The sequence below is a fragment of the Linepithema humile genome, chromosome 2 (assembly GCF_040581485.1).
Source record: "Linepithema humile isolate Giens D197 chromosome 2, Lhum_UNIL_v1.0, whole genome shotgun sequence".
Lineage (NCBI taxonomy): Eukaryota > Metazoa > Arthropoda > Insecta > Hymenoptera > Formicidae > Linepithema > Linepithema humile.
Window position 1 is genome coordinate 9200841 of NC_090129.1, and position 27617 is coordinate 9228457.

The 27617-nt window shown below is 39.4% G+C and overlaps 1 protein-coding gene across 7 annotated transcripts in view; it reads left to right on the forward strand.

Moving 5' to 3' along the window:
- The window catches only part of LOC105680016 (neural cell adhesion molecule 2-like), a 252842-nt gene that overhangs the window by 213405 nt on the left and 11820 nt on the right, over positions 1–27617 (forward strand). For 5 of the 7 annotated variants that reach the window (XR_001101931.2, XM_012380414.2, XM_012380418.2 and 2 more), the window contains 10 exons: positions 1660–1868; positions 3884–3997; positions 4736–4939; positions 5550–5701; positions 6069–6213; positions 7737–7867; positions 9967–10126; positions 20181–20474; positions 22893–23198; positions 27103–27441. Coding sequence is in view for 6 of the 7 variants with exons in the window: in XM_012380414.2 (XP_012235837.1) it covers positions 1660–1868; positions 3884–3997; positions 4736–4939; positions 5550–5701; positions 6069–6213; positions 7737–7867; positions 9967–10126; positions 20181–20474; positions 22893–23198; positions 27103–27441 (2054 nt within the window). In the remaining variant the exon portion in view is untranslated. The remainder of the gene's footprint in view (positions 1–1659; positions 1869–3883; positions 3998–4735; positions 4940–5549; positions 5702–6068; positions 6214–7736; positions 7868–9966; positions 10127–20180; positions 20475–22892; positions 23199–27102; positions 27442–27617) is intronic. The other 2 variants (XM_012380417.2, XM_012380420.2) reach the window with 2 other exon arrangements.

Genomic DNA, 27617 nt, shown 5'->3' on the forward strand with positions numbered 1-27617 from the left:
AATCCAACATGATATAGTAAACAAAATTTATAAAAGGTTATAATTGTCGACTTTATTTTCTCCTTTTAATATATTTTGCAATAATAATAATATTAATAATAATACCATTGATATTAACAGTATCAAATATTAATGTAACATTAATATGGATAATACGTAATAATGTTATAATATAATAGATAATATTATTATAAAATTATAATGTAAAATTATTTAATTTGCAATATTTCGTTATATTGTTGAGTTTTTTTTTCAATTGCGTGCCGAGAAATTAGGAATTGTAAAACTCTGGCGCGTTCACAAAATGAACGTCGACTGTTCAAAATTCCAAGGAAAATGTGGCGCCGATATGCAGACAATGTCGACCCAGCACGTTTAAAAGTTCCATGATAACAGCGCGCATATAACTGACGCCGTGGTACAATAACGCTGACAGAGTTCCAGAAACTACAACGAAACGCACCAGGACTGTATTGCACATTAGAAACGTGTACGTTTAAGGAGATAAGGAAATTACGGCGGTTAATTATTGCCCTGAGTATATATTGCATTCGCTTTGGATCTTCTTGCACGGCGAATCTAATTCAGGAGAACTAAAGGAATAAATTAACATTAATTATTTTAACTGCATTAACGTTTTCAAAACTCTCGTAGTCTAATATTAATAATACTTTGATCGATTTTGTAAATTGATTTTTCTGTAAAAATACTGTATATTTAGATTTTTGTACAAACAATTTCTCTTGAGTAAAAATTTTTCAAAATAAAATTTATCTTGATCTTAAATAGATTTAAGATTTCGTGGATCAGTTGCATTTTGTAAAACTTTATTTACGGCAAGTTGTTTTATCGCCAACTTTTATAACACGAAAATCGATGATCCCGTGTTTTAAATAATAAAAATTTATTCGAAAGAAGCCGGGTATTAAAGTTGAGATCTGCGACATCCTGTATATGAAATGTACACAATGTATGCAGGAGGTAATGCATAAACGATATTCGAAGAAAAATTACCCTCTTAATGTTAAATATTCCGGATCCAAGCTTCGTCGAAAATTTCACTGAAGCACAATAATGAGTTCTGAAAAGTTGCCCAGGAATTTCATTACAGCCCCCGATCCGTCGCAAATTTCTTCGGAAAATTTCTTTGTAGCAACGACGCCGCATAAATTCAGTTAGCTTCGTTTCTGTTCGCCTCTCGCCGATAGAAATTCTGCGAGGGCAGCGCGCTGGCGTAAAAGAGCCGATATTAGAGGGCAAAGTGCTACGAGAATCCTGCGTGACTCTGTACTTTTCTTCGGTAACTACGCCACGTCGGGGCATTTTTCTCGATTGACCGTCTCGTGAGAGTTTAATAGGGGCAATATAAAAGTTTCTCTCTATACGTCCGTCTGTCCGAGAAAACATGATGACGCGCATTAGTGAGTATTGAAAGAAAAGGGAACTGGCGTCTTCTTATTTATGGTTTTTTACGGACAAACTTCCGATTGTTCCTTAATGAGCAGTTGTACGCGGGATATTTTATATATACACATCATTTATTTTATATATATATTTATTACATTATATATAAATATAATACATGAAAAAATTAAGAACTTCTAAAATGTGAAACAAGATATATATTTTTTATCTAATTTAAATTGTTTCTAATTGCAGCTTCGACACGAGAGGGAAAAATAACTTGGACGACGGGAGTCACTGGCAGGATCGGAATTTAGAGGACCGCGCGTACTTTCAGCACTCCGAAAACCCCGCAAAACTCACCCTGAAAAATGTTCGCGAGAACGACGCAGCTGTTTACAGATGCAGAGTCGACTTTAAGCAGTCGCCAACGCGCAACAGCAAAGTCAATCTAACGGTCATCAGTAAGTTCCTAAACGATATTCCGCATTGACCTGAATACGAGATGCGCCCGATAATAAGGAGAGCACGTTTCTTTTTAACTTTTTCAGGACGGGCGTGTTTGTTTGAACACGTATTATAAGTTTTTATTTTCGAAAGTATTTAACAGTTTTTAATAAAGCCTTCCGTTTTGAACTCGATAATTGTGAAAATTGAATGAACTAGTGTAAATTGATATAATGAACTATTTTTATAAGCAAAAAATGTACTTATATCTTTATAAAAATAAATACTTGGAAATTTTCTCGCTGTATCAAAACTTTAAAAGATAGATTTTAAACCGCGCTCGTCCTGAAAGAATTAAATCACACACGCGGGAAACGACAATAAAGCAAAATGATAATTTCCAGATTGTTCAAAAACCGAAAAGTTAGTAATTTCCAAAAATTTTATATGCAGTATGGAAAAAACAAGTATATCAGTTAACATCTTTTTTTTTCATGACTTTTAATCGAATTGACGATGAAACTTTTCGAACAGATAACTCGCCCTGATAACATTGAAAATTTTCTGAAAATTCAGTTTCGAGTATGCAATTGCACTCCCAAATTGCATTGATCAATTCGGTATTTACGCTTTCCATACCGTTTCTAATATAATCGACACCGTTATCGGATCGCTATTGCAGCTATTCGAACTAACCCACGGGTTCAAAACGGTACACCAACTGTATTTAATTCTTTTTTTGCATCGCATTGGAGTAACATTTTCTTTAATGTAAGAACGGCTACGTGACCGTGCCGATAATACCGAGCGAGTAGATCCTAAACGTCGTATACCGATACATTAAAATTTATTTTTTTTATCTTAGAAATAACACCGCCTTAATGGTAAAGGCGGTACGTGACGACGCAGGCTGATACATCGCTGTGCAAATTGATTCACCTCGGTGGCCGCGCGCCGCTCTTCGCGTCGACACTTGTGCAGTGACGCGGATATTAACATTATTAGTGATATCGTAAATTTTTCCTTGCATAGTAATGCTGAAGAAAATTTGAACACGTAAAGACTTGACTTAATGGTTTGAAAAAAAAGACAAATATGTTTTATTAAGAAAACAGCTGATTTTTAAGTATATAACTTTTTTTAAATTTATTGTCGATTTGATGAAAAAGATGAAAAAAGGTAAATTAATATTAATAGCATTTTGCATATTTGTTTTATTGTCTGCTCCTCTTTTTATATTTATTTAATATTTTTCTCTTATTAGTTGCACAGAATGTTAAGTACAAATTTCAGAATTTGCGGAAAACAAATGCATATATTTAGTTGTTTTTTATGTAAAAGAAGTTTTTACTTTACAGAGAAATGATGAAAGATATTATTGACTTTATTTAGTTCTTCAATATTTTAGCAACTCTATTTTCATGAACATCTTTGTCGATATTTTGTTAATTTAATGTAAAATATTATTCAAAAATTTACTTTTGTATTAGTAGCAAAAACCGTTAAAATATACGCCGGACATAAGTGCTAATTTTATGTAAATACTCTTTTGCAGGATAAATGATCCTATTACGACGATGAGATCAGAACGAAACTGATAACAATAATTACCGCTATTTTCTCGATTTCATTAACACTTTGCATACTAGCGACGTATCTATACGCCGTCAGCATACTTGCAATCTTAACAGCCAACGTACACTTACATAATAATATTTCACATTTTTCATTTAATATTGTTACATTGTGCAACCAGAAATTTTGTTTCTAGATTTTAATTTAGCAACTTAAGAGCATTTTGAATAGGTTCTTGCTTACCGTCGCGAACCTTCTTACACGTCTTGCATTAAATGGAGATTGATTAGCATCGTCGTGATAGTAGCCGCAAAGCGTCTCGTCTTCTTAGGTGACACAATAGAATTGATACATTGTTGGGCAAATTGAGTCATCCCCAAACCCTCGTTGTTTGCGCTCCCAGACACTCCGTATAAAAGGAGGAGCGTAGAGCTTCTTATTGTGAAAATTATTACAGTACCGCCGGAGCAGCTTATCATATTGCTCGAAGACGGCGTTCATATTCCCCATTACATCCTTGGCCCGTACAGCGAGGGAGCGTCTATCAATATCACGTGTGTCGCCGCTGGTGGTAAGTGCATGACGCGTCGATGCACTCCCGGTGCATTCGCCTCCTATAACGCTCAGGCGTTGCCTCGACTTGCACCACTTGAGTTCCACGTTACGCGAAACAAATGCGGCTCGATTTCTTTGATATTTCAGCCGTGCACATTATTCATAGTCACGCGTTTTAAAGTTCGAACAGTAGAAAATAAAGTAAGTTATTTTTTTTTTTTTTTTAGAGAGTGAAACCGGAAATTTCGTGAAAATATTTTATCAGTTAATTTCCTGCATCGATAGAAGGTCACAAAGCTGTTGCAGGATGAATTACTTTTTTGTGACCGAAAAAATCTAATGTTTTAGAAGAAACTGAAATTTAGAAAAATAGAAAATAGATTTTTGGCAACAATTTCGCATTAAGTAGAAGAAAATATGTATAGTGTCATAAATATCTCTAAAGATCTTACATTTGAAAATTCTGGCTAAATTCTTTTGGTAATAATGTAAAAAAATAGAGACGTTTTTTAAAAGAAATAATTTTTGGAAAAAGTGTAAGTAATTTTTTATGAAAGCTTTGAAATTGTATATTATGATTGCTCTTTTAGACAGAATTGTAACTTTCTATTATATATTTCAACTTTATATTTAATCGACCGTTCGTATAACAAAGTGTCGTTAAGTCGAGATGCGATTATATGCCGAGCGGATGCTATTAGTGCAACGTAGCATCGACGCATATTCGCCACTCTGGACCTTTATGTTTCTTCAGGGCGACCGCAACCACGAGTGACATGGTGGCAGGAGAATGCTCTACTGGACGACAGCTACGAGACCGTGGGTACTAAAAGGGTCCGCAATGTGCTGCGATTGGAAAAGTTAGGCCGCGAACATTTGCATGCGGTTCTGACCTGCCAGGCTTCAAACAACAATATGGTGGCACCGATATCGAGTTCGGTGTCACTCGATATGTATTGTAAGTAATTATAAGGGATCCTGCGTTATGATTGATGAAAGATTTTTTTATATCTTCAATTTTCGCAGGAAAATAAAATATCGCTGGCTTTTTTGCGCGTGAATATTCTGCAATTCGATATAAAGCAATTTTTACAAATAAGTGAAAGATTAATAACATTTACTTTATTTGTTTTTTTAATAAAATATTAGGCACGAAAAGTCACAAATGGCAAACATGTGTATCATTATTTGTATTGATAATTGACGTACAACTGAATCATTTATAAACCACAACAGTGCATTATTAATACATTATCTGTTTGCTAGAGTAAATATTATAATACAAATAATTTTAAAAGAGTACATTTTATTAATTTATTATATTATAAAATGAAATGGTAAAATTATCCAGCTTTTAAAATTTCTTTTTTAATTATTATTAATAATTTAATCCACTTTTTGTATTGGCAATTGAAGATCGCGCAGAGAAAGAGAGCGTATTAATTATTACAATTTATTGAGAGAAAAAGCATGAATTGAACTTTTATTGGAGAAATTTCTATTAACTTCGCGATCGCGCGCACGAATCGATAGATGCTTAAATCCAAGTGTGATACACTCTTTTACAGTGAAACCGCTCTGGGTCCGGATTCAAGGAGAAAACCGTCCATTTAGCGCCAACAGGAGTTACGATATAGGTTGCGAGGTTGTCGGAGCCAAACCGAGTCCGACGATCGCGTGGTCTAAAGGAAACACGATACTGCGAAATGCACGAGAGATGGTACGATTCAAAATAGATTGTCGACAATTTAATACACTAGCAAATTACATGAATTACGTTGAAAACTCTCCAAACAAGTGTTTATTATTTAAATTTTGATTCAATTCTTTTTCGAATATTTAGATTTGATACTCCAATTGTTTGGAGAATGAGAATGCAAAAAATTGCGGAAAAACTTAATTTTATTAATGTCGAAGATCCGATTGATATGAATGCAATGCCAAACTTGGTGCATAATCATTGGCGTCTTAGAAGCTTCGAATTCAATTTGTCACGGCGGTGATTTGATACGGCGGTGTATATGCATATTGCGATTATTAAATTGTTTGGTAAACTGTTTTAAATTCATGAAATCCTGTGCCGGCAGACGAGCACCGACAGCAACACAACAACCAGCATCCTCACATTCGTGCCGAGTATCGAAGATGCCGGAAAGTTTCTCTACTGTCGCGCCAGCGTGCCAAATATTCCGGGCTCAGAGATGGAGGACCAATGGAAGCTCAATATATATCGTGAGTGTTTTCACAGAAACGCACCGGGGTGTCCCGCAATTTCGCGTATGCGATCGCGCGTTGTCGCGCAGTAGAAACTTCCATCAATGTAATATTTTTACAAGCACGTTGCGCATGCATATCGTACATATGTGCTGCAAAGTCAACATTAAAATATCAATCGGGAGTTTACTTCTCCAAATCACTCTTTGTACTTTACTTTTTCGTTGCTATCATCGAGATCGTTCACGTAAAACGATATTTACTGTTAGAAGCAGATTCATTTTATTTTAAAGATGATTGTCAAAGGTAGTAATTGATTTTTTTTAACGATTGGACCTTTTTTTTATCAACATAGATTAATAAGAGCACATTACTTCCTTCGGTGTGAAGCATGTCAATTTTCTTCGGCTCGACGCAACACAATTTAAAATATTAGTATCTTCGACATTTTTCTCGGTGTTGTATCGTAATTGTTTGAAATTTATCAACACTCGGAGCAGATCGGCGTGCGAATCTAACGGCCGTGTCGTTGGCAAATGTCGATGCTGCATCGTAGTTCAAATTGCACTCCGGATACAACTTTCCAGCGGCATTAATACGTAAAGTTGCAGGACGAGTCGCCCGACGCTGCAGCGAGTCGGGGATTAACGCCGTGATTTTAGTGTCCAATATAAAAGTTTTTCTCTAACCAATCCGAACGAGAGAGAAAGAGAAAGCTCCGCGTGGAAATTAATGGCACATGCCGATCCACCGCGCCGGACTGAAGATTCAGTCCGATTTCGCACCGCGTTTCCACTACTTCGACTACCTTGGCAGCCCCATTTTCTCGTCTTTCCACGGTTTTTTCCATTAGTTGCGTCCGCCAGTAATTCCACGACGGGCGGAGCTGGGAAATGGTGAGGAAATTTACTCGTTTATTGCGAACGCGAATCGACGAAACGGTGGAATTATCGGATTCGCGCGGCATTGCTGCGAAAGAAATCGTAAGTAATGCTCGATACAGTCGCGCGCGATTTTTTTTTCCGGAAGATAATACCGCGGAACGGACGCCGGACGACGCTCTCTCAATGGGAAAATGCGTTGGCGTTCGATGCGGTTGACCATTTATTTACAACGATAACCGACGGGTAAAAGCACACCGCCACTAAAAGTCGCGCTACAAAATTCGAAGATTTTTGTAAATAATTGTAAACAATTAATAATTACGAAGCAAATTATTATTATAATTTATTTTTATAAATTTACAATAAATTGTGAATATTAAAAAATACTAAACGCAAGGACTTTTGAAATGACATAAAAAATTCTGTGTGATCTGCAAATATGATTATTTCAATAAAATAATAATTGTTAAAGTAAGTCAATTTTGTATCGAAATGTGCTAAAAGAAGTTTCGATTTTTATTTTTTTATCCGACTCTTTTCACGACTTTTGTTCTTTATTCTACTGCGCGGTACTAAAGCGTTAATTACTGTAATTAAAGCGGCTCCTCATATTGGCACATTTCGCCTACAACTTTGATGTGTCGATTCTGTTTTCAGACGCGCCTGTGGTTTCCCTCGAGCTTGGCAGCAATTTGAATTCGAGTGCTATTCGGGAGGGTATCGACGTTTACTTCGAGTGCAACATCAAGTCCAATCCCTGGGTTTACAAGGTTACCTGGCGCCATAACGTAAGTCCACACCCCGCGCGCACGGTACAGGACATAGATAACGAATCCGGTTCAGAAATCGATAATATAAGCCGACGAAGCTTAATCGCGTCGAGATAAGGGAACGATAGCGCGCACCTGCGACACAGCAACTTCCGTCCGAAAACTCGCGCGTTTGATCTCGGATTCGTATCGCCGAGACGCTACGCAGAGCGCATATAAAGCGGACTTTCCCGAGATAGTAATTAACCCATAGAGAGCCCGGTTTTAGAAATTTTCTCACGATCTGAACATTTCATTTTGAGAAAAATCGGGTCAATATGTATTTTTCTGATCTTAAAACTAGGATACGTGACTTCCAATTTGATATAAAAAAATAATTTCTTATTCCGTTTTACAATATCTAGTATGCATAATTTAATTATTAGATACTAATTTCTTTTGTATTTTTATTAAAAAAACTGAAGCTTTAATTTTTTAATCTGATAAAAAAAACCGGACGCAATATGGTTTAACATACATGAAATTGTATAATATATATAAATCATTTTTATATTGCGCGCATAAAAATGATTTCCCCTTACCAATATTAGGATAGCCTGTATGTTTGATATGAAATTCCTAGCGTGAATTGCAACGCGAATATCGAAATTTCCATGAATAATAATTTATCGGAATCACGTGATTGAATTTATTCTAAGCTGCTCGAATATGCAATGTTTTTCCTCAGTATTATAATGATTCGCATGATTGATATGGATTGAAAATCGCAGCGCAAATTCGGCCAGCTGATATAAACTGGCACTTTATCAGCTATTAATAAAAATGCGATCCGTCAATGCCCGTTTTTTAATCCTTTCATTCGTTTTCCGTGAGCGCTTTGCTTTATCAATAATAAAACTACGCGCGATTGATTTAGAACTGATGGTGTAGTATGATGTAGTTCGATTTATATCGCAGATATAAATCAGTATATTCTCTGTCACACCATCAACGATTGAGAAGTAATTGCATTTATTTTTAATCCTACAAAACAAAGCATAGTGTTTATCGCTGTTATACGACCGAAAAAAAAAGAATTTGCTGGCACACCAAATTTTACGCTGTTATAGCAAAACGTGTTAGCTATTATATGAATAGCAAAGAGATTTGTTGCGGATGCTAATTTTATTTACTGCAAATAATTGTGCTAAATTTGCAAAATATATCGCTATTATAACAAATTAATTTTCACTTTGCCATCAAAATTTGCTGAAAATTAAATTTAAGATGCAAAGCAAATTAAAATTAAGATGCAAATAATAATGTCGTTAAAGTCTGCTTAAAATTTTAGAAATATTTTCACCTTTATCTTTGATAGTTACAAAATAAATCAAAGATAGAGGACATTTTAATTTTGTAAAAAATATACATACATTAATATTTGATATTAATAAATATTATAATATTAAAGTTCCCTCAGTTTCAGTGAAGTATTGGCTTCTCGAGCTTTGATATCCGTTCGAGCCAATTTCGTGGCTCTTATTGCGAAGGAACATCGTATATGCGCGAAAAACGAAAATCCCAATCAATTCCCTCGATTCGAAGACTCGAAATTTGTTTCGCGAAAACTCAAAGCCGCTTTTGAATGTCTCGAAAGTCGCATGTGCGGCGAGGGAACGCGAGAGATCGAAAAACTGTCAGCGCTCTTCGTCGCGAATTTTTCACGCGGGATTTATTATCGCATGTGCGAGAAAAAGCGCTAAAACTGTATTCGCATTTTTTGCAACATTAATATCACGCGCAAAAAAATGCGTAATATTAATCTATCCACATTTTGTAGCTGTTACATACATTTATTTATTTGTCTTTCATTTATTATTTCTTTTCGCTTTTACGCTCAATTTAAATTTTATATTATTACATTTTCTTTTAATCATGAAGGAAAGAAATATTTATTTTGCTACAAGATTCCAATGAATTCTTTCAAATATTTCGTCGACAACAAATATTTGTGTTTAACAAAGATTCGCTGTAAGTTTAAAATGGTCTACTACTTGTACGCTGCGTTCATGTTCGCAAGTTTATTCACGGTAGCCTAAGTAAACACAACATGGCCTCATTTGATTTTGCATTCGCAGGGCAATCCGCTGTATCACAATCCGGCGACCGGAACGATAATAAGTAATCAGAGCCTGGTGCTGCAAAGCGTCACTCGCAGTAGAGCTGGGATTTACACGTGCATCGGCTACAATCAAGAGGGCGATAGCGAGAGCAATCAACTGAACTTGGACATAAAGTGTGAGTATCTGCTACATACATTTCCCGCATGTCATCTACCATAATCCACTGGCGCTCTAATGTGTGAAGCTGGCGTAATATTTCGCGGAAATAAACTATTTCTACTTGATTTTTCAACAACAATTCTGTAGCTCCCGATAGATACTCGAAATGATACGTCAACTCTGTACATACCGTTGCAACTCTTCTCAAAATGTTATTCGTGGCACTTCATTGTGCGTGACACTTAAGTTCAGATTTGTTAAATAATTTTTTGATGGAAATTTAATTCTTTTTATTTGAAATATTTTTCTAATCATTAATATTTCCTCTCCCGTTTTACCTGAATTTGTAGTTTTATCATTATTTTACCAGTTTGCACGAAAAACTTTACACTTTATAAGTTTGCAAAAGGATTATTGCAGTCGTTTGTAATTTTTCTTATTATACACTTAGGGAGTAATTCCCTCCTGTTAAACACGTATTCCCTCCTTAATCTCGAAGTTTGAACGTGCAATTTCTCGGCGTTGTTCTCTATGTATCGAATCACAATTATCTATGGCCGAAATAGGGAATGCGTCTTCCGAATCTCTAGAGTCTCTGGACCGGGCGGGCACTAGAGTTAATTTCTGTGTCACGGAGTTCACCGCACTCTGGCACATAACTGATACTGACACACCGGTATGCGCGGATCGACGTTAAATCAGCTTAGGGGCGCGCTTTGTTTACGAGAGAGCATAAATCGGGGCGTAGGAGGAAACGTCCGCGCATTCGGAGCGCGCGGTGAGATCGTTGTTTCATATTGTCGTTTAATATCCCGGCATCGCGCACTATAAAAGAAAACAAGGTTTCATAAAGACTCGAGAGGGACGACTCGAGCGGATGGCTGAGCGTAAGTCAATTTCGTATGCACGCGTTAACTTCTTAAGCGCTACAACCAAGTTTTGACAGCTCTTTCAGATTGTTGTAAAAAAAGAATTCCAAGACCTGTATTAGCTTCAAACATTGTGAGTTATAAAACTCGCCGTGATACCGTGAATATAACAGCGTGGGTTATCACGCAATTAGTTCACAGATTTCATAAGAAAACGGATAAACCGATAATGCGAGTAAAAATAATGTCGTTATTATATTCGAATTCTCAATTAGATATTTTTCACCTGTTTTTTTTTTTTTTTATCCCCGTCTCATCGTACAGCTGTGTGTTCGATCAACGGATGAAATCGAAAATGATTTAATAAACCATAAGTTCATAAATCATTCACGGTATAATGCACCTCATTCGATAACAAAATAACGTAAAACTGGCGATAACGAGAAATATCGCCGGCCGCGCGCAGCGCGATTCGCCGGTATGAATTTATTATAGTGATGTATGCGCGTTGATCCTTTTTGCTCTTCCTAAGTAAAATATCTTTCACCATGTAGAGTTCAGCGGGCATTAAATCACCCCAAACGCTTTACATACGTAGGAACATACGCGCGTACGTGCATAACCGAGCAGTTCTGTCTTAAGTCTGTGTGTCTGTCTTACAACTGACTGACATATGCCATCGTTTATATGGCAGCTGCGCTCAACAGTATTTAGTGGCTTTAATGTACATAAATTATCCACGGCTAATCCACGCACAGATTAATAGTTGATCAGTTTAAGTGCTCGTTTCTCTCTCTCTCCACCTCCTTTTCCTTCGCTCATCATCAAACGTGTATAAAACGTTTACTAATGGAAAACTGACAACCAGGACGGTAGTCTTATATCTTTTCTCAAAACCTTCTTCGACAAAGATATTCTAGATGTAATATATTATGTTTGCCTCAAATTTTTGGTAGAAAAAAAATTGTTCTAAGAAATGAAAGAGGAAGAAATGGTTTAAGAAGAGAAATATGCGTAGCGATCAAAATTTGCTCCTTCGAATTTGTTAAATAATTTATATCTCTACTATTGATTCTTTCGTAATTCTAAAATATATTCCAAAATAAATTTTGCTAATGAATTTTGTCAATCGAGCGGGATGCAATATGAAAGCTTGAAATAAGAGAAGTATCGGAGAATTCCATAAAATTACGAGATCGAGATGAGTTACAATGAAAAGTTAAAGCATGATTAACGGAGCTTTTTATCATTTCATCGCTTTGTGAATATAGTATCAACGTCCGCCTTTATCATTTAGCTGTCGTTGCAGGATGTGTCTCCGGCTAAAGCTTTGACTGAAATTGCCGTGTCGTTTCTGTTAATCTTCTTCATTCCTTTCTACTGAAACAGCATTACGCTAGAATAGATTTTATTTTTAAAGACCGCGTGCATCAGTAAAAATGTCGGGAGTGACACGCGTCATCAAAACCGTATTCCGCGAATATTTCGCCGACGACAAAGTTTCGCGTGTGCATTCACGTTGGTTTCGGCTCTAACGAAAACTACGTGAATTTTCGCGTAATTATACTCGCAATTATATTGGTTTTAATAACCCTTTTGGCAAGGTAAATGGCAGAGTCTCGTGAACGTCGAATGTTCCCGTATAATCCGTATTTTCTTTGTTCCTCCGGGCGGCAGCCTCGCTATTTTACAGCTAACTAAGCGGCTTAAGATCTCGAATACGGCCGAGCTCGAAGAAAAGGAGCTTCTTGCCGCGCGCATAATTATACGTGCTGAAACTGAATTAAAATCTTAAGCTACGTTACGCGTTCGCACACGTGATTCCGCAGATTTTCCGAGGCGAAACGCGCTCATACCTGTTAAAACTCGAGATAGATCTCAATTTAAATTTATGCGCCGTATTTTGCGTAATGCGTCTGTTTAACAATACAAGACGCACACAGCGCATTACGCATAACTTGGAAATATTTTCTACCAACATTAAAAAAAAAAAAAAGAATAACTCGAAGAGAAATTCTAGGATTAAGAGGAACTATTTTATTTTTTCATAGAAAATATTGCTGCACTTAGTGCGTTTATAATTGAATATTTTTATATAGCAGATTTTTCATTCCAATTTCCTGGAAGAATTTTTATATCAATAATCGTTTTAGTTTATATAAAAAAGTTTAATACTTTAATATACATATAACATTTTAAATGTCACGCTACAATACAATTTTAAATATAATTATGCATTTTAATTATTTTTCCTAAAAAATCAGAATTGTTTGGAGAAAAATATAGATCAAATATTATCAGAAAAAAATAATACTGTTTATACACCAAGATTAATTAGCATGAAACCAATACTTTAGAGAAAAGCGCACAATTCTAAGCTGCAGGCAGTATCAACATCGAATTTGTATAGGAAATATTCGAGAGAAGTTCTTTGAAAATCGTCGATACTGCAACCATGCTTTCTAGATGCGAACCGTGTTTAAAAATTCACCGATCCGCAATGCGTCTCGACGTCTAACGCGATCACGTCTAACGTTTTCGAGGTACCTTGACTATAAGATACAAATCGATACGAAGAACTTATCGAGAGCAGTCGGCAGCTGGATCTTTGCTCGATTTCTTTTCCTGTATAATTGCATTTGGGAAGAGTTTGCGTTTCGGCTGTCGCGCGAATTACAAGACATGCGTCGCCGGTAACAACCTGTAATTAATGTGCCGAGTCGAAAAATTCCGTTGTTCAGCCGCTCGTCGAAGTTAACGTCGGACTTAATCGGAGGGTTTTAAACCGGTAGCAATTAAACGCGATAATAGTAATTAGTCAGAAGCAAGCGGTCGGCAACTCGGCTAATATATGCATGTTAATATTATTCTAGAAATTTGAAATTAAAAAATCTTGAAAGTAAAAAAAAGGAAAAAATATGTAACATCGCGCAACGCGCGCAACGTGTTGTAATATGCAGCATTAGTAAAATTTCGCATGACAGCGCAAAAGTAATGGGACGAAATGCCGGTTGTTTCTGAAATTTTGAGAAAAAATCCGAAATTTATTTAAGAAGAGTGATATTGCTTTTTAATAAGAAATTATCAAGCCGTTTTAATCGCGAACGCTGATTTGCATCAAATATTTTACTTTTTTGTAACAAAACTTACATGTCAAAAATTATTATTCCATACGTATATATATTTTTTCCATAGATATACTTCGATTACCAAGCGCTACTATTTTATATTATCGTCAGAAACAATTTAGCAATATCAAATGAATCGAACACGCTAGAAAAGTAGCCGTTATACAGGATTGCGAGATCACATTGCCTTTCTTTCCGTCTGTCTCGGCATCACACTGCGAGAGAGAACGGATTACCGTAATACTTTGCATCGAATTGTTGTAATACTTTTTGTGAGATACACAAGACGGGGGAATTTTTGTGAAATTCCTTTAAGCAAATCCGCTGCTACTCACCGTACGAACCGCAAAGTGTACATGGCATAAACGTGGAGCCCTTTAACCGGCGTCGACGCGCGCAAAGTAATGCAGGTCGCTCAAATAGAAATTGCGCGATTAATGCTTAATTACACGTCGCGGCAATTTCGCGCGGGGCTGCTGCACTTTTATCACACGAACCCCACGCGAGCGTCTAGTACATAAAATATTAAACACCCTTATTTAGCACGAATATAAATCTTGTGATAAGAAGCGAGTAGCGACAGCAGAAAAACAGCGGAATTTCGTTTTTATTAGATAATCTTTCTCTTGATTTAAAGCCGTTTTCTTAAAGTCCATTATTTTTTCTGCTATTTTGGCATGATATTACGTTATAATGTGATTAGAAACAGGAAAACGTCTCGCGCAATAAAAGATCTAAAGAATGAAATAAATTTTCAAACAAAGTTTTTGTTTTTGATAAAGAAAATCTATCGGCCATGCGTGTATTGTAAATGTATTTTATAAAATCCGTCCTTTGAAATTTTCATGAAAAAAATTGTTTTATACAACGACGGAAACTTTATCTGCACTTGTTAGCATGCGTTTAATGTAATTGTATCTATCTATCGAGTTATATCAATAATATAATAGAAATAAATTCTTTGATATTTGAAATATTGTTCACATGCGGTATTATCGGTAATTTTATCGTAATACACTAAAAGTTTGACGTTTTTACTTTACGCGACAATAAAATCGTGTCGATTGATAGCGCGATTCGATCCGCAAAATTGTCTCTTTCGCCGAGACAGAAGTAGACGTACATACGTTATCGATCAGCTTGTTATCGGCGCAATACACGCGCTCTCGCGAAATTCGTTTCGCTAACTTTAGATTTCGCCCGCTGTAATTTAATTACACGACGGACGGCGTAAACTAGAATGCTGCCGCCGCCGCCGCCGCCGCCGCTGCCGGCCGGATGAAATATGTCAATGAATTTATCGCAGCCGCCGGCCGGACATTTATTCGCGCTGCAAAAGTGAATTCGATTTCTCGCCGGGCGTTTTGATTTATTCACCGTGATAGATTGGATAGATTATGTAGTCGCGTGAAAAAAAAAAAAAAGCCGAGCCAAGACGTCGCCCGGACGGCGATCGATCGATACGCGTGTCACCCATCTGTAATCCTTAACAATACGCCGGGGGCCCCGTGAATGTTCACGATGGTGTTTGCGGCGGAATTCTTTGAGAAATTCCTCCACCCGATATACCGAGCGGCATTTTCGTCGCGCGCGCGCAACGTATTAATTGCGCGTCGTATTAATATATCAAAGCGATAGCTACAGTGTAGAATACACACATTGTCCGATTATTACCGCGCCGGAGGATTCACCGGTCGATATCGACGGCGCGATTGCGCGACGAGGGTTCATTAACGCCGCCATAATTCGAGGTAATCTAATTGAGATAAAATTCTTGACGAAAATTCTCCCCGTCACGAGCATTTAAATGCCGCTGGAATGTCGGCGCGCCTTATCGCGCGATGTGTCTCGCCGATCGCGCGTCGCGCGCGATACGACACCTGATAATCTCATCGAAGATCGGTCGATCGGCCCGATAGAGCTAACATACCACGTGCCACGCATCTAACTAGGTCCATTAACGCCAGCTAATTAATGTATCTGATTAAGCAAGGCATCGACGCACATGTATCATCTCAGGTCCCGGCCACGCTCGATCCATATAATATCTGGGTATCTAGATAGTTGTGTTGCCTGCCCGCCTGCATAAGCTATGCGGGCGTACATCGTCGCCACGACGCGCGCATAAATCTTCGTTATTTGACGTAATGGCCACTCGCGCGCGCTTGCGCTCGCGCGCGCACGACCACGCGGTCTCATACGCCGTAGATTATTATTATTATAAATTTCCGTGACGTACCCCGCTCGACGACGTTCTTACGAATTTCAGCAGCAGGGATGATGTACGTCCGGGCGCCGCGCCGCGCGACGCCGCGAGCGATCGACGAAGATTCATGATGCAAATATCGCAAACATAGAATAATATGCCCGAGCCTCGTATCAAGGGAGGAGGGGTGCGCCGCGCGCTTGCGTATGTATAGGATGTCTCCGGAACTAATGTACCGTTAAATCTCCTAAGGAATCTGTCACCGGCAGGATATCCGATAATTCTTGGGTCGGCATTCGCCGCGTGTGTTCTACAAGCGTATCCGCCGCCAGACATTCGCTGAGAGGCTTTAACGGGCTACCGAGCGTAATTTTACTTTCTGCTAAAAGCGAGAGGGATCTGCCGAACCGCTGACGAAACTTAATCACTCAATCTTAATCACTTCGAGCAATCGCCGTTGTGTGTGTGCGAGAGGGAGAACTGCGGGAAACTTTTTTTTTCCAGTTTAATCGATTAATAATTGATTGAAACCGTAAGGGAACGAAAAATGTCATTCTTTAGGATTTTTTGAAATTTTTTCAACGAACAATTGTGAGAGAAACAAAGTTATATTTGAGAATAATTATTATTTCGATACGTAAATTCTTGCGCATAATTTAAAACTGCAATTTTCCAATCAGACACGTCTGGGATTAAAGCATCCCCCGTGGACTCGAAATGTTTAAGATACGTTATACCTCGGAGATCAATTCGCTCCCGCCGATAATCGAGGTGGACCGATATCGAGTCTCCAAATAGAACAAAAAGCGCACCTCCCGCCTTTCTCTTCCGCGTGTACGTTCCACCTCCCCGCGCGACAGATCGACGTGCATTTTTCACGATGCAGTCCGATATTGCGGCCCGTTGAATTATGCATACACGGCGCAGATATCATTTCGATAGCTGGCACGGACGCTTGGCGTGAGCGATCTGTCACTGATGCTTAATGACCGGCATTAATTGGTTATTGTCAGTGCCTCGGCCATCGATCGCGATATCCCCCGTATCCCGCGATATCGCGAGGCATTCATCCCCCGCGTCGCTCAACATCCGCCGGATTTTACGAGGACGGAGAGGAGACGTTGACGTTGACGTAGGAGATCGTTCTCGGAGGAAAGGCTCCACTTAGCCGGAAAGTTCAATTCAATTCTGAAGAACGGAGGGGACACTGAGCGCGTATATGCTTCGCGCGCGCATCAACTTTAATCCCTATTGACAATATCAGCGTAAGAATTTGCATTTTGCATTCGTAATGCGAGTCCATTTCGCCGATGTATTCTGAGGGTCGTGGCGTTCACTCTCGCAATTTTCGAATTTTTCGGCGAACTGTTACGTTAATCCACTTCCGCGAGCTTTTATGCTTATTTCGACGAATGCTTAAGCAAATTGAGCGAAAAATAAATTTCTTTTTAAAATTGATTTTTAAAAAAGTGTCGGTAAACGCATTTTTTCTTTCTATGTATACGTTTAGCCAGTCGTTTTTGAAAGATCGTAATGCCGGCGCGCCGCGATACGCGAAAGTATAAAGTCGCTGTAGAACGCGATTTCCAATCGTACGCGATCGCGCAACGCACGCCGCGCCGACGCAAAACTCATGACCTTTATTGCAATCTTATGACATCCCTAAGATATCTCTCTGCGATCGGCGTAGGAGGACAAAGGATCGGCCCCCCGATATATCCCTTGTACGACGGTTGGCTGGCTAAGACGCTTTTCCAGAACATTCCCGGCATCGCCAAGATCGACTCCTTTCGACAACTGTGCAAAGTACAAAGGGGGATGCAATACGCGGGCACCGGATACCGGTCCGGAATTTTATGACTGATCTAATCAATGAAGGGTCTGTCTTATATGTGCGCCGGATATCCCGCATGTTCTACGGCTCTCCACTTCCACGTCCAAAGTATTATTGAATTTCCAGACGAGACGGACCGGACTTCCGCCCCGAGCCCGAGGTCGCAGGGGATCCTTTGTCAGCTTACACCGAATATCTTCTTTCGTCTCCGTGGAAGTGAATGTCAATTGCAGAAACTACCGGAGATAACGATCGATCGCGGCGCGGGCTTCGGGTGTAAACGCGTTCGGGGTGCGTCGGGACGCGCCACGGATTGTCATTGAACGCAAATGCAACTACGCGAATTTTTTAATTACTAGCATTGTTTCATCCGTACAGGAAAGATTTCTTCGGCGCTCGTAAAATGCGCGCACGTCGCGCGAGCATTTAGAAATAAAAATGAAAAAATAAATACCTAGTATATAAATATCAATATTTTGCCAAATGTGTTTGTTTTATTTATTTTAATTGGAATGTTGTTTCAGGCTATATATATAAAAAATTTTTAGGTCGCTTTTAAACAATATTTTACGAAATTTTTTACAAATGTATAAGTTGTAATTATTTGTTGGAATGGATTTATATTTGCCAATTCAATTCCGAAAAAAATAGCAATATTCTGTACAGGAAATTGCATACATTGCCCCAAGCTTTGTTTTTTTTTCGTCGATGCTTAGGCCAATTTGGAACTTATTTATTCTTAACGAACGTATATCGCAAATTTTTCATTTCTCAAAATAGAAAATTTCCAAGATATTTCGAGACACCCAGAAATAAAAGCACACAGCCAAAGTTTGTTTCGAGAGATGAAAAATTTCCTTTTAAATTTTAATGCTACGGTAGATGTTGGAATGTTGAGGCAGAATTTCGGCACTTGGAGAGATGTCTTAAGCGTGCTTACACAGTTTCTTCATTTGCGAGCCACTCCGCGAACGCTTTGCGAAGTACTTAAGAACGTGCGCGCTCTTTTTTTTCCTCCTTTCCATGGCTACGTGAAAAGCCACATGCCGCTATAGGCTTATTTTCTTTCCGAGCGGGTGCAACGACGTACTTTCGGTCGCCATGAATTGTAAAGCAACGTGGCGGTAACTGCTTCCCGGCGGAGAATATAATAGGGGAAAACGTCGTTCGCGAACATACGCGAATGCCCCCGCTGGTGTCTGAACAATGAAGACATGCTCTACTAATGGTGCACTGTTGCAATATGTAGATTACAGGATATATACATGTATATTGCGTATTATGTATATTACGGCGATATCAGATACCGTGTCGACTGAGGTTGACACGAACTCGGGAATGGCGCGGAAACACGAATTCCATCGTTAATGCTTAATTACGGATAGTGCTTAATAATCGCGTTAGTCTCCGACGAGTATCAGATTTTACGTGTCGATCGTTCCTCGACACATCCGGCTACTCGGGGAAAAGATCCGGCCACGTCACCGGGCGGATTGCCGAGAACCCTCGGTTCTAAAATCATCGGTCATACACTAATTTTATTAATTAATTAAACGACCGATTCCCCAATTACGCAGTCTCGTACAAACGACTCGAGTTTCCGTTATCAGTTCGCGTGGAAATTAACTAAGAACACAGACACATACGCGCTTTACTTTGTCACGTGCTCGCATGCTTGAGGTTCAATTTGCCCCTTTATAATTTTTAATATTAAATAATTCCATTACTATTGATAACCCATTGATTAAATTCTAACCGCCATTTTTATTATTATGATATTTAATAACCGCAGTCGAAAGGCAATATCGAAAAATTCTGCGCAAATTGCACACTGCGCGTTCGCCCTGTAAATTATCGAATTTCAGCAATCGGAGCGTGCGGTTGTTGCAAAAACAACAGATATCGAACGAATAATCCAAAGAGGGTCCAAAGATACCTAACGTTTATCGTTCACACATCTCGCGAAACGTCCGCAGAGATGACCGGAGAGAGCTTTATATTCTCGACGCGCAAACCAACATTTACATTTTCAGTTGTGCCGGTATGCCAACACGGCCAGACGAAGGTATTCGGCGTGGCGCGGCAGGAGACCGCGAGCATCCCCTGCGAGCTGGAGGCGAACCCGCCGGAAGTATCGTTCACCTGGAAATTCAATAATACAATGGAGGCGGTGGACATAGCTCAGGCGCACATCACGAGTGAGCATACACACTCGACGGCCTCCTACACACCGATGACCGAACTGGACTATGGTACTCTCCTTTGCTGGGGCAGCAATGACCAGGGCACTCAGCTCGAGCCGTGCGTCTACCACGTCGTGCCAGCTGGTAAGTGCCTCACCATACTCACCGTGCATCTTGAAAAATTACCTTCAAAGGGTGTGTTACGGCCTGCCGTCGGTCCTCGCGACACGCGCATCCTTCTTTGCTAATCTGATTATTAAGAAATGTATCTCGGTGTCTCTCTTGGACACTTTTGAAGACGTTTTAAAAACGTACATTCTTAAACGGCGGGCTCACTGGAACATTATTTATCGCATTAATTTGTTACATTAACGTGATTGCTCTCGTGCATCGTCGGGAGAAAATGAGAATTATTATTAAATACAGAAATGTGTTGCCGATGCTTGAAATGTAACGACTGTTGCGAAATATTAAACGCGTTATTTTGTTGTGCTTTATACAAGTAATTGCATGCGTTAGCTTGTAATTACTGCACAACATATTTTAATGCTAATTACCACATAATTGATTAATAATCCAGCAAAAATTTATTATACAAATGTTTAAAGTAATAATTATTATTAAATAACGGGAACGGAACGCGAGATTCATTTTCTCCGAGTCGAATCGTAATCGCGCGTCTCATTTCAATTTTCACGTTGAGACACAAATGTAAATCGCGACATAAATTATGCGACATTCGGCGTTTCTTTTTTTGTGACTCAACAATCGCTGATATCATTATCATCATCAAGTGAATAAATCAAATGCAACGAAGATCGATGAATCTACCGAACGTTGTCGCGGACACAACTTTTTAAAAGACGGCAATCGATTTTAGCAGACGAATGTTGCGTCGTTCCGAAGCTCTTGAAAAGTGCATTCAACAGATTCGATGCATTTACTCTTCCTGTCGTCGCCGCGAAACACCGCCATCCGGCATTCCGTGATTTATAAATGCATCGCGTCCACTGCATTTTTATCAAATTATCGGCATCTCGATAAACCGGAAGGGATTTCTTTACGAGGCGCGATGTGAACTCAACGAGAATCAACATCTTTCTCACTCGAATTCTCGTTACATTTATTTCAATATCTATAGGTCGTTATATAAAAAAAAAATTCCTCAATTTATAATTTTTTCACTACAATTTAGATTATTTTAATACAATTTTTTCTGGCGCGTGAATATCGTCACGCGTGTACAGATGATATTTTGTGATGACAAAAATCTCGTTAGAGAATAAATAGTGCTTGAAATAAGGGAAAAGTAATAAACTTGAATACAGATAAAGCAATCGATTGTAACACTTGAAATTTACATGTTGTTGTCACAACTGCAGGAAAACAAACACTGCTGTGTGTGACAAAACATGTTCTCACACTTCAGAATGAAATGGCAATTGTGCTCATTAAACGCTTCACTTATCTTGACGAGTACTATTAGTTTCCTCTACTTCAACTAGTTTTTTACGATTGCAGTTTAAACGGAGCTACGTCTCGAATGTGTAACTTTGCATTCTAAATCGTTTAGCGAAAACAAACTATCTTTGTGTCCGAGCCAGGCTCGCAAAATATTGGAAAAATATGATCATAACTTTTATCACGGCGGTTTTTCAACGTCCAACGTATAGATGTTCAATTTTCATGACTAGCTCGTGTAACAGTATATCTCGCTAATATGCAATTTTACATTCTAAAATCCAATTTAACTCAGTTTTTAATACAGTTTAACGGAAGAACTATCTTCACATTCGAGATACGCTCGTAAAATATTGGAAAAATATCACCGCAAATTTTTATCGCGGTAGCGTAAAAAGTTCACGCAAACTGGTCGTTTTTACGCATCACGCGGAACAATTTATTTGCCGGCCGCCGAAGATATCATTCATACGTGAAGAACACGAATTACAGGCGGCCGCGTCAAATACGTGACAAACGCATTTTAGTACTCGGTTTGGCACTAAACCACCGGAAAGCCGTAATAAAACCCACCATCAGGCGAACATTGCGTAAAAGGGACATTTCGATTTAAGTGCCGAGTAGTTACGCGAACAAAAACGGATATCTAGCTAAGCTCGTATCGGTTGATGAAAGACGATCAAATCTCGACGTTAGCGGGGACCAATTATTCTTGTCAGCAGTCTCTCGTCGGAATTCGGTTTCTTATTTCTTCCGAAATGACTATTTTGCCATTTTGCGAAGATCTTTCCGAGCGATTCAGCAAGATTAAATTTATACACGAATAATAAATATAAAATGGATAAAGACTATTTCTCAAACAAGCGATTCGGATTTACATTAATTATATACATTTCCTTCCAATTGTAAATAATTAATCGACGATTTCCATGTTATCGCGGGGTCACAACTTTGATATGGAATCGCGCCGGATATGTTTCACGGTACCGTAGGATGCCCTTTAAATTTCACACATTAAGCAGTTGTTTATGTTTGCTAATTGCGCCGAGCATCGCCATAAATCGAACCTCGACACTGATTGCGCGCGCGCGAATCCAACAGGCCGCCCGGATACGCCGCACAACTGCTCCTTGCTAAATCAAACGACCGATTCGATCTACGTGGAGTGCGTGGAGGGCTTCGACGGCGGGCTACCGCAAAAGTTCACCATGCAGGTGGACCGCGAAGCCGGCAAAGGCGGTGCCACGACCGTCTACAACCAGACCAGCAAAATACCCATCTTTTCGGTCGGCAATCTGGACCCCGGCACCACCTACGAGGTCACCATTTACTCCACCAACAGCAAAGGTCGCAGCGAGACCGTGCACTTTCGCGCCACCACCCTCAATCTCCCTGAGAGACGAACAGGTGAGTCCGTTCGTCCGTCAGAATCCAACAGCCGAGCCGAGAAAATGATCGGCGACGAGTCGATCCGCGATAAAGTCGTTCACGATATGCATATCAGACGATTCATAAGTGTGTCTACGAAGCCATACGAGCATGCTGAAACGGTGCGGTATCGTTGGGCGGAGTGCTGAGCAAACGTTTAAAGGAGTTTTAAGGAGCTTTGCGTTTCGAGTGGAGTTCTCTTTGATATAGCAGCGATAATAATCACGATAGAGATAATAATGAAATAAATATAACAAATACTGACGATGATAACAAAGACACCTTTTATCATCGATGCTTCTTAACTACTCATTAGATAATTTTCTGCGCTTCTATGGCGTAGACTTTTTAAATATATAACGTCACACAAATTTTAAGTAATCAGTGTTCCAAGTATACAGTTGATTATATTTTATAATTTCTCTCTCGATTAAAACTTTTTTTCATTTCGGTGTAATAAACTCTATAGTTTATGGAGCAATTTCTCAGTTTCGATACCACAACAATATCGCCACCGCAGCATAAAACGACACTTGGTACGTATCGTAAAAATGCACCGGAAATATAAACGAAAAGTGAGAATATGAAGGAAGCATTCTAGATACGGATATTGCTTATGAATCGATCTAATATTTTGAGCACTGTTCGCTACGCTGCACGGCCTTGCATCGTAGAACTCGTGTGAACATATTGATCCTCTCTCGAGCAATAACATCGTAACTCGATTTCAGCGGCTTTTTGAGTGGCCGCGTGAAAGTTTCGCAAGTATATTACGCCACAATATCGTGCATCTATGTTGATTTGCGCGAGATCATTCAAACGGTTTGCACCAAATATCCCTCATTATTGCCGGGAGTTAGACAAACAGCTATACAGGATGTATGCAGAAAAGTTTAAATGAGTAATAAGTTTGTAATGGAATTTAATTTCCTCTCGCCTCTCTCGCTCTCTATCTGACGGAAATTTAGCTTGTAGTTTAATGTACCATAATCGAGAAAAACTATATCTGGCAGAAAAAAAACATTGATTAATACTAAAACAATAAATATATTCACGAGTTTGTGTAAAATTATAAAATAAAACTGTTGTGTGTCAAATCTTGTTTGCTGGCATTTTTCGCAATGCAAAATTCATTTTAAGATTATTTTAAAACACGTATTAACAAAGTTTAATAATTAATTATTTGATAATTGAATTAATCGTGCAATACAAAGTTGTAGTTAAAATAAAAAGAATATCGTAACAAATTTTAATGAAAATGCTTGAACAACACGATTCTCTCGAAACGAGTAAAACTGACAAAAATATATTCTAATAATTTGTTCGTGCATTTAGTTATCAAATAATATTTAATTCGTACATTATTTTTATTTTGTTACGCTCTTGTATGGTTAATCATAAAAACAATTTTAACAACAGCACTTCTGCATTTTGCGTACGAATATCGCATAGATTCAGAAAATATCATATTTCAGTCGTATACACGAAATGTGCATGTATCAAATAAAATTTTTCTCACAAAACATATGCACGCTTGGAGAGCATAAATTTGCGAGTTACGATGATATTGGATTCGTCCGTCTGAAATCCACGGCTATTTTCAGCAAATGATGGTATTATATTTTTACTTCAATCAAGCACACGTATGTTATGTGACCGTGTTTAGAGTTTCGTGTAGAGAATTGCATCAAAATCGTAGCGGACGTACAGTATTTTTAAGATACCATTAGATGCATACATCGACACCGGCGCATGATCGCTCGTCGTCAATGACCGTTTCGTACTTTCTTCATTATTCCCACTCACTCCACTTTCATCTCTGACAATCAGCATCAATAATTCGATGACGGAATAAGCAGAATAATCAATAATAATGCTACGCGCGAATTGTTTTTAAGAGATAAATCTATTTTCGATGTAATTCTTATTCCTTAAATCTCAGTATAATCTTTTCGTTTATCAGAAAAACATTGATAGTTATCTTTTATTAGCAAATCTTTTTTATATTTTACGTAAATCTATCGTAAATTAACAAAAAGATGAGCTTTTTCAAGCACTGTGATTCCACATGCATTACACCTTGTAATATTTAGTTCAATTAATTTAATTCGACTGACTTTTTTAACGTCCTTTGTTAAACAATTCAATCAAAATAATTAAAGCACAGATTTAATATTGAAAAGGAGATACGAAGGATTCTGCTGTTAGCGTAACGATAATGTATCTTATCGCGATAATCTGCACGCGTTTTCAAGTTCGTCCCTGTCGCGAGATATAGTTTTGATAGCAGCTCCGCGTAACCCCATTAAACAAATTTCTCGGCCTAATTTAACGCCAGCGACCCCCGGGTCCACTACGCCACATTCTTCTAACTAATTGCTTACGATTAACCCGTGGGTGCACGTAGACGGACGTTAAGCGGTGTACGCGCGTTAATAATGCGCGGCTAATAGGTGGCGGCTGCGGAACCCGTCGGCGTCGTCGTTTATCCGCTCTACTGCGGCCGGCGCGCAGTGGATCGAGATAGGGTAAACCAGACTATAAAAGGCTTTCGTATTTCGCGTCAGCTGGCCCTCCTTCATTACAAATCGCCGTTCCTTACGCTACGCTCGCCCGATTTATATCCGCGCCCCGAACGAACGAAGACTCGACGATACGGTACTATTCTCGCGGGAAAGAGAAAATCAAAGTTTGAAAGCAGCATAATTCCGATCTCCAATTTTAAAATGCTTCGCGAAATTTCACCGGCATATTCCACGAATTGTGCTGATGAAAAATGAAATGTGGAAGAACATTTTTGCCGCGTTACAAAGACTGAAAGCATATTCTATGAATCGTGCTGAGATAAAAAATGTCACGTAAGCGCAGAAGTACATTTTTAACGTATTACAAAGACCGAGAGTCGTGCATTAATGATCAAATGAACCCCCTTTTTTCCTCTCATTATTCAAAGTTTGAATTCACCGAAATCGTAGCGACTTTATCTTTTGTAAGGGATACACTTTGTCCATGCAATCTGAAAACTATGGACCGCGTTAAAGGACTGCTGCACGCCATCGAATGGCAGCTTTTGAGGCGATAAAAATGCCAAAAATATGCGCACGGATCGGTTCGTTTCGCTCGATGACTGGCGGGTATCGATTGCATTTTGACGTTTTGCATTAAAATACGTCGGTGCACGGCGTGACGAACGATTGGCACATTTCATGAAAATCCATCGGCGTGATCGAGCTCTCTCGAAGGGATCGCGCGCCATCAAGCTCGCGAAAACGCGAGGACGCGTTTACGATGAGCAATATCACGACTGATTAAGCTCCATTCGCGTACGCGTGTCTTGATGATTTCTCGACAGACATTCGAATTGCGGGTCGAATTTTTGCTGAATTTAGTAAAGAAATTTGTGAAATTCTTGAAATTCGCGAGAGGAGAGCGTATCAGCTGGCCGAATCTCTCATATTCTCTATCACAAAGTCACTCGCGTTGTTATTGTCAGTCGTTCGATTTCTCTGATTTCCAAGTCACCTCCGTTCGCGGCCGCTTGCTCGCCAGTCTCTCTTTAATCGCGACATGACACGAGCTCGTCGATTAGTTTCAAAGTTCATTACTCCTTAGCGAGCCTACGGCCAAGCATCGCTGTTGACCAGTCATGACTTTCCGACCATTTATCCGGCATATATTTGCATAAATCTGCATACATTTCATACCGATTATCACCCGTCACACTTAATGACCATTTTCCAACTCATGAAACAACCATTCGGCCCTGAGCTGCCATCGAGACCACCTTTGACTCTCCCGAAAACCACCCCCGCCCCCAACCCTCGTCACTCCCCCTGAGAGTCAGATGAAGGCTGAGGCTGGTGTGTTGTGGCACTTCCGGTAGCAGATAAGGGGCTGGCGCAACCGCCCTCGCCGGAGAATTGCACGATCCGGGAGGAGAGCCGGACGACCGTGCGGGTGAGCTGCGCCGAGAGCGAGTACTTCGACGCGAACACCGCCACCTACGTGCTGCAGGTCTTCGACGCCGACACCAGACGGCTGTTGGCGTCCGCGACGAGCCTGACGCCGAGCATGCTCGAGGTGACGGATCTGCCGGCCGAGAGGAGCCAGTCCGGCCTCGTGCTGTCCCTCAGGATCATGACGGCGCACACGATGAGCGACGCCACGGTCCTCCACAGTCCGCACTTTATTCAGGATAATACCCAGGAGCAGCAGCGTACAGGTAGGGCCCAGATACACAATGGACATCGTCCCGAACCCCCCGCCAACCCTCTCACCAAACGCCCTCCCCCTCTCTCTCTCTCTCTCGTTGTTGTCCCGGCGAACGTCGATGGTGCTTTTCGCGGGAGGGATTAGCGGCGCGCTGTAATTAGCGACGAGCGACGTCGTTGTTGTCGA